This window comes from Sus scrofa, chromosome 14, assembly GCF_054392235.1.
Source record: "Sus scrofa isolate SSC_HxYL_T2T_F1_AM1 chromosome 14, Sscrofa_HxYL_maternal_Yorkshire_Landrace_v2.0, whole genome shotgun sequence".
In the NCBI taxonomy this organism is placed as follows: domain Eukaryota; kingdom Metazoa; phylum Chordata; class Mammalia; order Artiodactyla; family Suidae; genus Sus; species Sus scrofa.
Genome location: NC_139396.1, coordinates 81,668,653 through 81,681,930, shown reverse-complemented (window position 1 = coordinate 81,681,930; position 13,278 = coordinate 81,668,653). Strand labels below are relative to the sequence as shown.

The 13,278-nt window shown below is 49.1% G+C and overlaps 2 protein-coding genes across 3 annotated transcripts in view; one reads left to right on the top strand and one right to left on the bottom strand.

The window, feature by feature from the left end:
* The window catches only part of PGBD5 (piggyBac transposable element derived 5), a 313,156-nt gene extending 300,784 nt beyond the window's left edge, over window positions 1-12,372 (bottom strand). The window contains exon 1 of the mRNA XM_084996900.1: window positions 12,287-12,372. The gene's annotated coding sequence lies outside the window, so the exon portion shown is untranslated. The remainder of the gene's footprint in view (window positions 1-12,286) is intronic.
* CAPN9 (calpain 9) overlaps window positions 10,812-13,278 on the top strand; it is a 43,314-nt gene continuing 40,847 nt past the window's right edge. For both annotated transcript variants that reach the window (XM_021073119.2, XM_001927215.5), the window contains exon 1: window positions 10,812-11,086. In XM_021073119.2, the coding sequence (XP_020928778.2) occupies window positions 10,874-11,086 (213 nt within the window). In that variant the 5' untranslated portion in view covers window positions 10,812-10,873. The remainder of the gene's footprint in view (window positions 11,087-13,278) is intronic.

Sequence of the window (13,278 nt, the reverse complement as noted above, 5' to 3'; positions counted from 1 at the left end):
TCAGCCAAAAAAATACTGTTGACAGAATTTAGATCTGTGAAATTTAAGCTTGGGACACTGGACTTAACCAAAGGGGAGAAACAGATAAAAACAAGAGGAAACGCTAGATCTGGCCGCAAAAGAAAATTCTCAGTAAAAAGAAAATTCCAGATTTTATAATCAGGAAAATCTGATGAGGGCAAAACTAATTGATTAATCAGCTCTTCATTATAAACTCTAAATGGAAAAGAATTTATCCTGATGACAAGTACTTTTGAGAAACCAAAATGGAAAATGTTTCATTAACTTTAGAAAAAGAAAAATGCTTTAACCACAGAATATAGAAATTGATTAAGGAATTAAATTGGCTTAATGGATTTTATTCCAGAAAATATTTTTTCAAAGAACATTCATCAGGAGTCAGATAAATGTGACTAGAGTATTTTCATTTAAAACGGCACATTCTTGGAGTTCCTGTCGTGGCGCAGTGGTTAACGAATCCAACTAGGAACCATGAGATTGTGGGTTCGATCCCTGCCCTTGCTCAGTGGGTTAAGGATCCGGCGTTACATGAGCTGTGGTGTAGTTTGGAGACACGGCTCGGATCCTGCGTTGCTGTGCCTGTGGCATAGGCTGGCAGCTACAGCTCCAATTCGACCCCTAGCCTGGGAACCTCCATATGCCGCGGGAGCGGCCCAAGAAATGGCAAAAAGACAAAAAATATAAGTAAATAAATAAATAAAATGGCACATTCTCTGGAGTCACTTTCATGGCTCAGCAGTTAATGAACCTGACTAGGATCCATGAGGATGTGGATTCGAACCCCGGCCTCGCTGGGTGGGTTGGGGATCTGGCATTGCCCTGAGCTGTAGTGTAGGCTGCAGACACAGCTTGCATCCTGCATGGCTGTGGCTGTGGCATAGGCTGGCAGGTACAGCTCTGATGCCACCCCTAGCCTGGGAACTTCTATATGCCACAGGTGCGACCCTAAAAACAAAAAATAAATAAAATAAAATGGCACATTCTCAGGTGTCCTGTCCTGGACAGGCCTGGAGAGACATTTCTGTCAGAAAAGGGAGTTACTGTGAAAGCAGATACAGAAAGTGCTGTTTGCAAGTCGATCTCTCCTTTCAGATGCTTCTGCCCTAACACTAGGGCAGGCAAGGTAGCTGAACCCCATGTGTTTATCTTGGCGCTGATGCAGCTGGGAGAAGTGTACCGAGGACAGTTCCGCTCACCGTTTAATAAGTTTAGATAAGGAGTGGCTGTCGAAATGGAAAAATGTTGTCACCCTGTTCCCACTGAAGCCCAGCATTGTGATGATAGAAATTCTGTCCTTGTGGACCTGAGATGCTGTCTCTTACGGAAACCAAGCTCCAGAAATAACATTTATTTAATGACCAGTTTCTCTTCTATGAAAAACATGACAAAGAAATATTGGTTAGCGCCTTCCTACTGCAAAGAGGACTCAGGACACGCTGGAAGGCAGAGGCTGGCATTCCTCAGGCATCACTGGATGCCACCTCCATTCAGCCCCCCACGACACCCCTGTGCCAAGAGCTAAATGGCTCCTCCTGGCTGAACATTGGTATGAGAAGTACCCAGGACAGTCACTTTGCTTATCTTCAACATGAGAGGGGTCAGCTGCCTTGTGAATGATTCTGTGGCAAATGGTCAAGCTAACTAGACATAAGCTTGGCCTTACATGTCACACTGTTGGCCAAGATGCGAGGGAATGCTATTTGGTTTGCACTTAACAATTTTGTAAAAAACAAAATAAGAGAGTTCCACTGTGACTCAGAGGTAATGAACCTGACTAGTATCCATGAGGACACAGGTTCGATCCCTGGCCTGGCTCAGTGGGTTAAGGGTCCAGCGTTGCCGTGAGCTGTGGTGTAGTGTGCAGATACCGTTCGGATCTGGTGTTGCTGTGGCTGTGGTGTAGGCCAGCAGTTACAGCTCCAGTTGGACCCCTAGCCTGGGAAATTCCATATGCTGTGGGAGCGGCCAAAAAAAAAGAAAAAAAAATTTCACTGATGATTGCACAAGTGTCTCCTGGCTTCGAAGTTGGTATATCCAGGGCATGTGATTTTCAAGGACCGCTGAGGCCAGGCTGTTAAGGTCAGACTCGAGTATTTTCCAAATTTGCATACTGGTATTGAACTCTGGTTCTGTTACTCTGGAGAGATATAAGATTACTTTTCCCAATTCATCATCTCCAAAGCTTGGAAAGAAGACCCCCAAGACTGAAAAGAACTAAGAGTTGTGATACACACACAACTTCTACCATTTCTTTTTTTTTTTTTTTTTTTTTTTTTTTGCCTTTCCTAGGTTAGAATGGCATCTGTAATTCCCAGGGTCTGGAGCTTTCTATGTCCTTTTCCATTGGTGTCCCCAAACCTCCACTTCCCATGCCCCTCTGTCAGTCTGTGAGGACAAGACAGAGTGCAACACCACTGGTAAAGGAGATCTGTTCTCTGGTTTTGGCTGCTGTAAGGTGTGGTTCTGTCACCTAACCAAGTAAGATGAGATTTTTGATTCACCCCTCTACAGCTTGGGCTGGGGCAGCTGCAATACCCCCCAGTTGTACAAGGGTGGCTTGTAAGCTTTCTGAACCAACACATGGTGATTTGGCAGATGGCTGCCCCCCCACCCCCCGCAAGAATGGTGCTAGAGTCACTTAAGGCTGTCTTGAGAGGTTTGAAGATGCCACCTGAGGGCTCAAACTGCAGAGCTTGATTGCAATATTGTTCTGGAAGATCACTCCGGAAAGGGCCAGTGTCATGTTTGCTTTCAATGCAAAGGGCAACGTTTCCACCTATTGTCCTAAAGGGAAGAGATGGTTGTGGGCTTCTATAGCGTTTTTCTGGGGCCCAAATGACCCTCCAAAAAGAAGCCCAAACATGACAGTGGACCCTGCCAGGAGTGCATTTTCTTCTACGGACCCTGATGTGTACCCCGCCTCCAGGTGTAAAGGGATGGCAAGCCCTGTCAGGTGGTGAAGGCTGTGCCCAACTTACCTGTTGGTGACATGCTTCAGGTGCACCAGGTAGGTCTTATATCGGGCCAGTCACTTAAGTCAGGCCTTCACTTAAGTCTCCATAATGTTCATTTCATCCAGAAACGGAAGGTCTACAGATGTCAGTGGCAGATAAGGTGTCTGAAAACTATTTCAAATTTTCATGCTCCTGCATGAAGTATTCTGATCTCTGTAAGGGCCAAGGGCAAAGCTTCTGACCATGTTCAGTCCAGTTTCTTGACACATTGTCCCTAAAGTCTTTTTATGTCTGAATGTTTGTGTTTCACTCATCTGATTATTGAAGATGATGTGGGTTATGAAAGTTTGAGAAGACCTCGTTCTTACTGTTTTCAGAAGCAAGTGGTTTATCTCTGCTGTAAAATGAGTTCCTTCATCTGATTCATTCCGTAAGGGGATGTCCAAAGGAGGAATCAAATCAGCCAGTCATCTCTTTTTTCCTTTTTATGACTATACCTGCAGCATATGGGAGTTCCTGGCCTAGGGGTTGAGTCGGAGCTGCAGCTGCCAGCCTACCCCACGGCCACCGCAACACTGGATCTGAGTCACATATGTGACATACACCACAGCTTGTGGCAATGCCAGATCCTTAACCCACTGAGTGAGGCCAGGGATTAGACCCGCATCCTCACAGAAACAACGTCAGGTCCTTAACCTGCTGAGACACAATGGGAACTCCATCACCTATTCATTGCGCCTGCAGCATGTGGAAGTTCCTGGGTCAGGGATCTAACCTGCACCACAGCAGTGACCTGAGCCACTACGGTGACAATGCCAGATCTTTAACCCACTGAGAATTCCTCAGCTACACATTTCTTTCTTCTTCTTCTTCTTCTTCTTCTTCTTCTTCTTCTTCTTCTTCTTCTTCTTCTTCTTCTTCTTCTTCTTCTCCTCCTCCTCCTCCTCCTCCTCCTCCTCCTCCTCCTCCTCCTCCTCCTCCTCCTCCTCCCCCTCCTCCTCCCCCTCGCCCTCCCCCTCACCCTCCCCCTCCTCCTCCTCCTCCTTCTCCTTCTTCTTCTTCTTTTTTTTTTTTTGGTCTTTTTGGGGCTGTACTCACAGCATATGTAAGTTCCCAGGCAAGGGGTCGAACTGGAGCTACAGCTGCCAGCCTAAGCCGCAGCCACAGCAACGCCAGATCCAAGCTACATCCGAGATCTACACCACAGCTCACAGCAACACCGGATCCTGAACCCACTGAGTTAGGCCAGGGATCAAACCCGAGCCCTGATGGATACTAGTCCTGTTTGTTGCCGCTGAGCCATGACTCCTCAGATACTCATTTCTTTAGGTAGCATCACCGGCCCTCTAGTCAGATAGCATTCAGACCATCCACCATTCATAACCATGCAGACAGCAACCAAACCGTGAGAAGAGCCTAAAGCTCGGGCAAGTCGTTGATATCCATTCGGAGTGCCACGAAGGGCAGTGGGAGCCTGGGAGGACCTCCTGGGGTATAGTGATTTCTTCCAGATGTTTGGTGGGATTTACAAGTAGTGCCCTGGGAAATAACGTGGTCAAAAGTTTGTGGCTGCCAGGCCTTTTGGTTCCCTACCTATCCCATCTCCACATGCCCCACTTCATGGGAAATGAGTGCAAACCAAAAAGTCCAAAGCGAAGGAGCTCCAGGAAGCCCATGTGGCCCAGTGAATAATCTGCCTAGTAATTGGCACCCTTTTGTATGCTTCTGTCTTTTTCAGATTGTGAAGCATTTGCCTGAGAATTAATATCAGTCAGGGGAAAGGGTAGATTAAAAAATTGGGTGGGGAAAGGATAAGGGGGTCCCTATGCAGCTGCATGTTTAGCATTTCTGTCTGCCCCATCATTTCCTAAAGATATAGCACTTGCGTGAGTTCCCTAGTGGCTCAGCAGGTTAAGGATCTGGTGTTGTCATTGCTGCGGCTCAGGTTACTGCTGTGGCGCTGGTTTGATCCTGGCCGGGGAACTTTTGCATGCAAGTGCAGCCAAAAATAAATAAATAAATAGGATATAGCATTTGTGTCCTTGGCATGGGCTGAACAATAGCGATTTTAGAAGGCAGGTGAATAGCTTGTAACAGAGCAGCAATTCTATGCTCATTAGCAATAGGAGTTAATGATCCACGGGGTTTCTAAATTGTGCCAACTGTATGGAAGACTCCAATAGTGTATTTGGAGTCTGTGCTAAGAGTGGCAGTTTTCCCTCTTGCTAACCTCCAGAGGGAAGTTGTGGCATAACCAGTTGTCCTGCTTCCCCTGAAATTTCGTCTACAGGAGCCCTCACAAAATAGAAGTCTGGATTATTTCAAGGGCTGTCTGAGAGTCATCTGGGGCTTAGAGACCATTTCTGAGGCTGCAAGGTGGTCACATGGGTTAAGGTGGGCCCTCCATCACCAGGGGGTTGATGTATGATCAGGGAGGCGAGCTGGAAGAGCCTGCCCACTGGTGGTACGTGGCTGTGTCAGGGGTGCTGTGTCCTAGGGTGAGAGGGCAGTCACAGCACAGGGCAGTGGAGATGGATGGCCGGCTAAGGTTTAGGCACTGGCTTTGTCAATCAAGGTGGCAGCTGCAGCCATCGAGTGGGGGCAGACTGGATACCACAGGGTCTGATCGCCATGAGAAACAGGCTGTAGGACAAACCTGAGAGGCACAAGCCTGTCCCAGAATGCCTGCAGCCATCGCATCTTTCCATAGTGCTATAGCTGAGAGAGTTTGCCAAAACTGGGGAAGCCGAGGGTGTGGATAAAGCTGAATTTTAAGGCCTCAAAGGAGGTTCACGCCTCTCAAGGCCAGGAAATGGGCCATGGTGTGTATCCAGAGGTTTGGCAAGGCTGCAAAATCAGGTTATATCACCAGAAAGCAGCAGCAGCCCCCAGCTGCCCCTGAACACTTGCGTAACCGTTTGTTCATTTTAGCCATCGGGATGGGCCACATTGGCTCCAGATGTTTGGGGTGAGCCTCTGACTGCCCTAAGATCTCATGTCCTCAGGAACAGTTGTTTGTATCCACTGGAGTTTTAGCTCTGCCGGCTTTATGACCTCATTCGGCCTGTCCCTTTGGGAGGATGAGAGCATCTGTAAGAGCTGGTTGCAAAGTAAAAGGTCAACGGAGTTCCCGTTGCGGTTCAGCGGAAACGAACCCAACTAGTATCGATGGGGACGCGGATCCAATCATCAGCCTCACTCAGTGGGTGGAGGATCTGGTGTGGCCATGAGTTGTGGTGTAGATCGCAGATGTAGCTCAGATCCAGCGTTGCTGTGGCTGCGGCGTTGGCCTGCAGCTGTAGCTCCATTCGACCCCTAGCCTGGGAACTTCCATATGCTACACATGGGGCCCTAGAAAGCAAAAAAGCAATAACAAAAACCAAAGTGAGAGGTCAACACACTGAACAAGAAAATACCCACTCAGAGTAGCTCTGAGGTATGCAGGCCCGTGCTGATTGTCTCCCTTTAAACAGAAATGCAAGAGAAAAAACTGAGTCAGGGTGTAATGGGTTTGAGAAGAAAGGCTGAACAGAGGCCCATCACTATAAAGCCGGCTGTGCCTGCAGGAGTCAAGGTGAGAATAATAACAGCTGGACCAAGCGCCACAGGACGTCAAGGAATTACAAAAGCATCTTGTATAAATTGATAGATTTGGTTCCTTTCCGAGTCAAATTTGCCTTCTTTCTCTGTCGGCCAGGTGAGGGAGTTACCGGATGAAGAAGTAAAGACTAGTAATCTCTCTCCAACTCTCTGTTGGAGTTCCCTGGTGGCCTGGTGGTTAAGGATCTGGTGGTGTCACAGCTGTGGCATGGGTTACTTCCCTGGCCCAGGAACTTCTGCATTCTGCAGGCACACCCCCAATCCCCAAAAAAGTATAATTAATGTGCAATATTATATAAGTTACATGTATGTAGTACAGTGATTTACCATTTTAAAGGTTATGTTCCCTTTATAGTTATTATAAAATATTGACCACATTCCCATGTTGTACAATATATCCTCACAGCTTATGTAATAGACACCCTGTGGTCTTTGGTCCAGCTGTCCATTCCCACGAGTAGCCCAGAACCTCGTTGAGACAGCTTTAAAGGACTCATCAGAGAAATTTAAGTCAGGATGAGTTAAATAATAACAACAAATAATAAGGAAAGTAGAAGATATGGGGTTTTGTCTGAGGACAAGGAAGCAAAAATGCCTTTCTCTTTACAATTTATACTGGCATTACATTTACCTAACAATTCTCTGGCAAAAAGATGAGATGGGAGCTGCAGGAAGGCAGAAAGGGAAGACGGCTGCTGAGAGGGTCTGGGGGTTTCGGGGTGAGCTGAGGTGTGGCAAGGGATGTGGCTGCCTAGAGGCTCCCGCAGCTCGGACAGGATCCGGGAGAGAGGTGCACACAGGTGGGGAGGAATCCTCGGAGCAAAGAGAAAGTCACATCAGCATCGTGATGAGACCCAGCTCCTAAGCCTCTGTTTTAAGTTGAATGGTGGGCTCTGGGGTGCAACTGAGGATGGGCAGACCCCCTCCCTTAAGGGGAGAAAAATGGAACTTCTAGGGATGCCGAGGCCTAGGAGGGCCCTTCTTACACCTTCTTTTCTCTTAAGGGCAGGATAACCTCTCTTCCAATTCTTGCCTTCTTGCAATGCCTGCTGTTGTCTGCAGGCCCACAGGGAGCGCCTGCCTGACCTTTGAATTATCCTCAGAGTCATACTTTTGTTTTTCTAAAGATTCAAGTTCCAGAGCAGGAATGGTTGTTTTTAATTCCTTTTTTCCTCCCACTTTCCTGTAAACTGTTTTCAAAGAAGCACATGGCAGCTCTGTTTATTAAGCTTAACGACTGTCATGACCGACAAACCAGGCTATTTTATTATTTTATTTTATTTTATTTTTTTCTGTCTTTTGAGGGCCATGCCCATGGCATATGGAGGTTCCCAGGCTAGGGGTCAAATCAGAGCTATAGCTGCCAGCCTACGGCACAGCCATAGCAACACCAGATCTGAGCTGCATCTGCAACTTACTCCGTAGCTTACAGCAATGCCAGATCCTTAACCCACTGAGCAAGGCCAGGGATCGAACCTGCATCCTAATGGATACTAGTCAGGTTCATAACCTGCTGAGCCACAACGGGAACTCCTGAATTTGTCTTTTTTTTTTTTTTTTTTTTTTTTTTTTTGTCTTTTCAGGGCCACACACGTGGCACATGGAAGCTCCCACGCTCGGGGTCTAATCAAAACTGTAGCCGCCAGCCTATGCCAGAGCCACAACAATGCCAGATCTGAGCCTCGTCTGTCACACCGGATCCTTAACCCACTGAGTGGGACCAGGGATCGAACCTGCAACCTTATGTTCCCTAGTCGGATTCATTTCCACTGCGCCATGACGGGAATTCCCTGAATTTGTCTTTTAATATCAGGAAAAGCATTTCCTACTAGAGCAGAAGAAATTAGGGAGCTTCCTCTGCTCCAGAATTCCAGGTTAAATGCAGAGAGCCTTTGAAAAGTTGGCACAAAACGTCCAACAAAGGCTTTTAGATGGTCTCCTTTCTTTTTTAAAAAAATTTTTTATTTTTATTTTTTTATAATTTATTTTTTTCCCACTGTACAGCAAGGGGATCAAGTTTTCCTTACATGTATACATTTTCCCCCCACCCTTTGTTCTGTTGCAACATGAGTATCTAGACATAGTTCTCAATGCTACTCAGCAGGATCTCCTTGTAAATCTATTCTAAATTGTGTCTGATAACCCCAAGCTCCCGATCCCTCCCACTCCCTCCCTCTCCCATCAGGCAGCCACAAGTCTGTTTTCCAAGTCCATGATTTTCTTTTCTTTGGGGATGTTCATTTGTGCTGGATATTAGATTCCAGTTATAAGTGATATCATATGGTATTTGTCTTTGTCTTTCCTTTCTGAGTGCAAAATTTCAATCTTTGACCATTAACTTCCCCGGGGGAGAAATGCCTCTGAATTTGCTCCTACTAACCTGATTAGCTTCCAGTAGAGCCCCCTCCTGGTCACTGGCAGGTGGGCCTGGGAGAGGGTGTGGCCATCAAATTCCTGGAGGGCTTAGCTCTCCAGGATGCTCAGTACAGGATGGTTGTGGGCAGGAAGAATGCCCCTCGAGAGCCAGTCATCGGCTCTGTGCGTGGGGTTAAGAACAGCTGCTAATCTTTCCAATTCCTCCTCTCTTGTGGAGGTAAGAGCGTTTTATAATTTCAAGGTCAGCTGCTATCCCATGAACATGAATTCTCTGGGGTGAAGAACACTGGACAGGAGTGTCTGAGGCTGGCAGGGTCTGATTACAGAGCTCTGGAGAGGAGACAGTCAGAGGGACAGCAGGAGGCACCTCCCTGCCCTTCTAGGCTACTCTGCTAAATTCATTCCCTCCTGCTCGGAGCCGGAGGTCAGGGCTGATGCCCTCTGTAAGTTTTCTAGAGAGAAGGGGGTTAAAACTGGCCGCTGGAAGCTGGCCTCTTAGGCTCTAAGGGAACTGGCTGAAGATTTTGAGATGGGGGTCGGGGGGAGGTTTAAACTAGAGGCCCAGAGATGCAGAAGGTCTCCTGGAGGGTCAGGGAGTTGGGGACAGACGGGAGTAGGAGGGAGAATTGGCTTTTTTTTTTTTTTTTGCTTTTTAGAGCATATGGGGGCTCCCAGGCTAGGGGTCAAATTGGACCTACAGCTGCCAGCCTACACCACAGCCACAACAACGCAGGACCCGATCCATATCTGCGAGCTACACTGCAGCTCACGGTAATGCCAGATCCTTAACCCACTGAGCGTGGCCAGGGATTGAACCTGCAACCGCATGGTTCCTAGTTGGATTTGTTTCCACTGCACCACGACGGAAACTCCAAATATTTGGCTTTTAATTTTTGTTCCAAGTTCAACTTTTGTACTTCCTTTTTATCAAAGGATTCCCTGAGGCTAGATGTTATATTTTGGGTTTTCTTTTCACTTGGATCCTCCCAAAATACTGACAGAGCAGCTGCTTAGTGTCAACAAAAAATTAGTTGATCTAAGAAAGAAATGGAAAATTTGATTGGAGCCAAATTTGAGGATTATAACCTGGAAAGAGCATCTCAGAAAGCCCGAAGAACTATTTCATCCCTAGAAGTCCAGGCACAGCCATAGAAATTTTGTTTTTGTTTTTGTTTTTCCACACCTGCAGCATGCAGAAGTTCCCAGGCCAGGGATCAAACACTTTCCCTAGCAGTGACCACACCAGATCCTTAACTGCTAGGCTACCAGGGAGCTCCCCGTCTGTTTTCACAAGTAGCATCTGACTGGCACACAGCCACACTTTTTCCTTCCCGAAGCATAGTGGCTGCCTTCATTCTACAAGCCGTAGCTAAATAGTTGCAACACGGACTGCAGGGCCCCCCAAGCTGGGAAGATTGACTTTCTGGTTCTTGACAGAAAGAATTTGCCGACCCTGCCCTAAATCAGAGAGGCTGTGAGAAAGCTGTCCAGGCAACATGTACTACTGCCATTCACTCAGCTCCCTTCAGACTACAGAACTCCACAAGTCTCTGGCTTAAGAGGTGACTCAAGGTCACCCTCTCCCCACAGCACAGCCAGCGCTGCCTGCCACCTCGTGGACCAATCTGGCATCTCACTCTCTTGCCCATAAAGCCACCCTGTCTCACGGGGTCTCCCCGTGCATTAAGCCAAGGTGCTGCCTCCGCCCAGAACTGGCCCAGGCTTGGAGCTCCATCCACGCCCACAGGTGCCCCCAGGAGGGCAGAGGCCCTCTTACCATTTGCCATTAGGGCGTGCCCCATTTCCGTCTATCAGGGAGGTTCCCAGGAAAGCAGGTGGAGGCCAAGGGCCACTCAGCCCAGTGCCCTGCGCTGGCTCTTTTTGACCAGCACCCACACTCTTCCTCCCACCCTCTGCTGGCCATGCCTCACCTCTACCGGGCCCCCGGGCCTCAGGAGCCCCCCACCCCCAAGGATGCCCGCATCACCCACTCCTCTGGCCAGAGCTTCGAGGAGCTGAGGCGGGCGTGCCTGCAGAAGGGCGTCCTGTTTGAGGACACAGACTTCCCAGCTGATAGCTCGTCTCTCTTCTATAGCGAGAGGCCCCAGATCCCTTTCGTTTGGAAACGGCCAGGGGTGAGTGAGACCCAGAGCGGTGGGGGCAGCGGATGAGGGTGGGGTGCGGCTCTGTGGCCCGGGGTGTGGGGGACTGGGAAGGGGGAGCTGTGCACAAACTGGACTAAGTGCACCTGCCAAGTCCACCGCCAATGGGCTGTGCCATTTGATGCTCAGGGACACAGGATGCTCTGGGTGGTACCCAGGTATCTGGCTGCCCCCCCAGGTCCATGGTCCCCCCTGCCACCTGAAGCCCAGGACCCAGGGTCAGAGAGGGTCTCACCAGCAAGTGGTAAGCGGGGTGGGGAGGATGGGAGGGTCAAAGCTCTATCCAGAGGTGTCAGGTGACACATCCCACCAGATCCCAAGGGCAAAAGGCAGAAACGGGTGGTGGACAGTCCCCCCAAATCCCTTGTGCCAATGCTGAGACGCTGCACACCAGGTGCTCAAGGGCTTCTGGCCGGAGCCCAGGGTGCTCAGCCTGTACAGAAGCTCGCTCAGCAAGCGCTCAGGATGTGTGTGATGCACAGGGGGCACGAGAAGCAGGCGTTCTCTCCCCAGACCATGTATCCCCTGACCAGGCAGTGAAGGTCTCAGGCAGCACCAGCTGGTGTGGTAAGGAGTCAATATTTGTCATGCTGGATTAGTCAAACCTTGACCTCTGACCTGGTGCCGGCTGGCTCTCCTCCCCTGGGGTGGGTCCAGGTCTGGGAGCGGCTCCCATGGGCCAGGCAGGGGGGGACTGGACCTAAAGGGGAGAGCCTGTGTGTTTGTGCCACCTGCCACTAATGTGCCTGTGACTGTGCTCTCATCACTGAAGTTACCAGGCCCCAGTCCCCTCACCGTAAGGTGGTAATAGTAATGGCCAGTGTAGGACAGTCATCTAGCAGGCAGAAGGTACTGGGCAGGGGGCAGCTGTTAGCCTTACTGCTGTCCTGGCTGCAGCAGCATCACCAGCAGCTCTGGATCTCCTCTCACTGTGAGAGGCACCTCTCCATCTCCCCATGTTAAATAATGCCCATGTTTTAAAAGCATAATATCTAGGAGTTCCTGTCATGGTGCAGTGGTTAACGAATCTGACTAGGAACCATGAGGTTGTGGGTTTGATCCCTGGCCTTGCTCAGTGGGTTAGGGATCTGGAGTTGCCATGAGCTGTGGTGTGGGTTGCAGACGCGGCGTGGATCCTGCATTGCTGTGGCTCTGGCTTAGGCTGGCGGCTACAGCTCCGATTAGACCCCTAGCCTGGGAACCTCCATATGCCGCGGGAGAGGCCCAAGAAATGGCAAAAAGACAAAATAAAAAAAAAAAGGCATAACATCTATTTTATTTATTTGTTTATTTATTTTTGGCTGAGCCCACAGCATGCAAAAGTTCCCCGGGCCAGAGATCAAGCCCATATCCCAGCAGTGACAATGCCAAGTCCTTAACCAGTAGGCCATCAGAAAACTCCGTTTTATTTGTATTTTTTATTTTTATATAATACGTCTATTTTAAACAAACACCAAAACCTCTGGGCTCTTCAGGGCTGGACCCAAAGCACACATAAGCTGTTATTTACACAGGGTTAAGCTCTTTCTTGCTATTTCCTGTTGTAGGCCGTGTGTGTATGTGTGTGTGTGTGTGTGTGTGTGTGTGTGTGTGTGTGTGTGTGTGTGTGTGTGTGTGCGCGCGCGTACACAAGCACACAAGCACATGTCTACATACCAGCTTCTGCTTGTCTAGTATTTTCCCAAGTCTGACAAGGCTGCAGAGAATAACCAAGCTTTTTCTTCTGAGAAATTCCAGTAACTCCCTTCCCTCCTAACCTGTCTCCCTGTCTGCAGTCTTAGTCCATGAGGCCATCCCTATTGCCACCCTGTCCTGGGTGCGGCATCCCCCGACACCGCCCCCCGCCCCCAGGTTGCTGCCAGGACCCCCAGGGGATTCCATCACCCAGACCCCAGCTCTGGGAGGTGTTCATCTTTGCCACTGCTCAGTATTGTCTCCAGTGATGGGCAAGGACCCCACCTAGCAGACTGGATACCAGGAGCCCTTCCACTCTCCACCAAGGTCTGGACAGGGCTTTAATTTATCGTAGCTGGGCTGCAGCCCTTCCTGGGGGTTCAGCATCAGAATCTGTCCTGCCCTTTGCTTTGTCTGTGCTGAGAAGACACCCCGTCTTCGCCCCCAGAAACACGCTCTGTGTGTCTCCTACTCTGGGACATCAGGAGTGA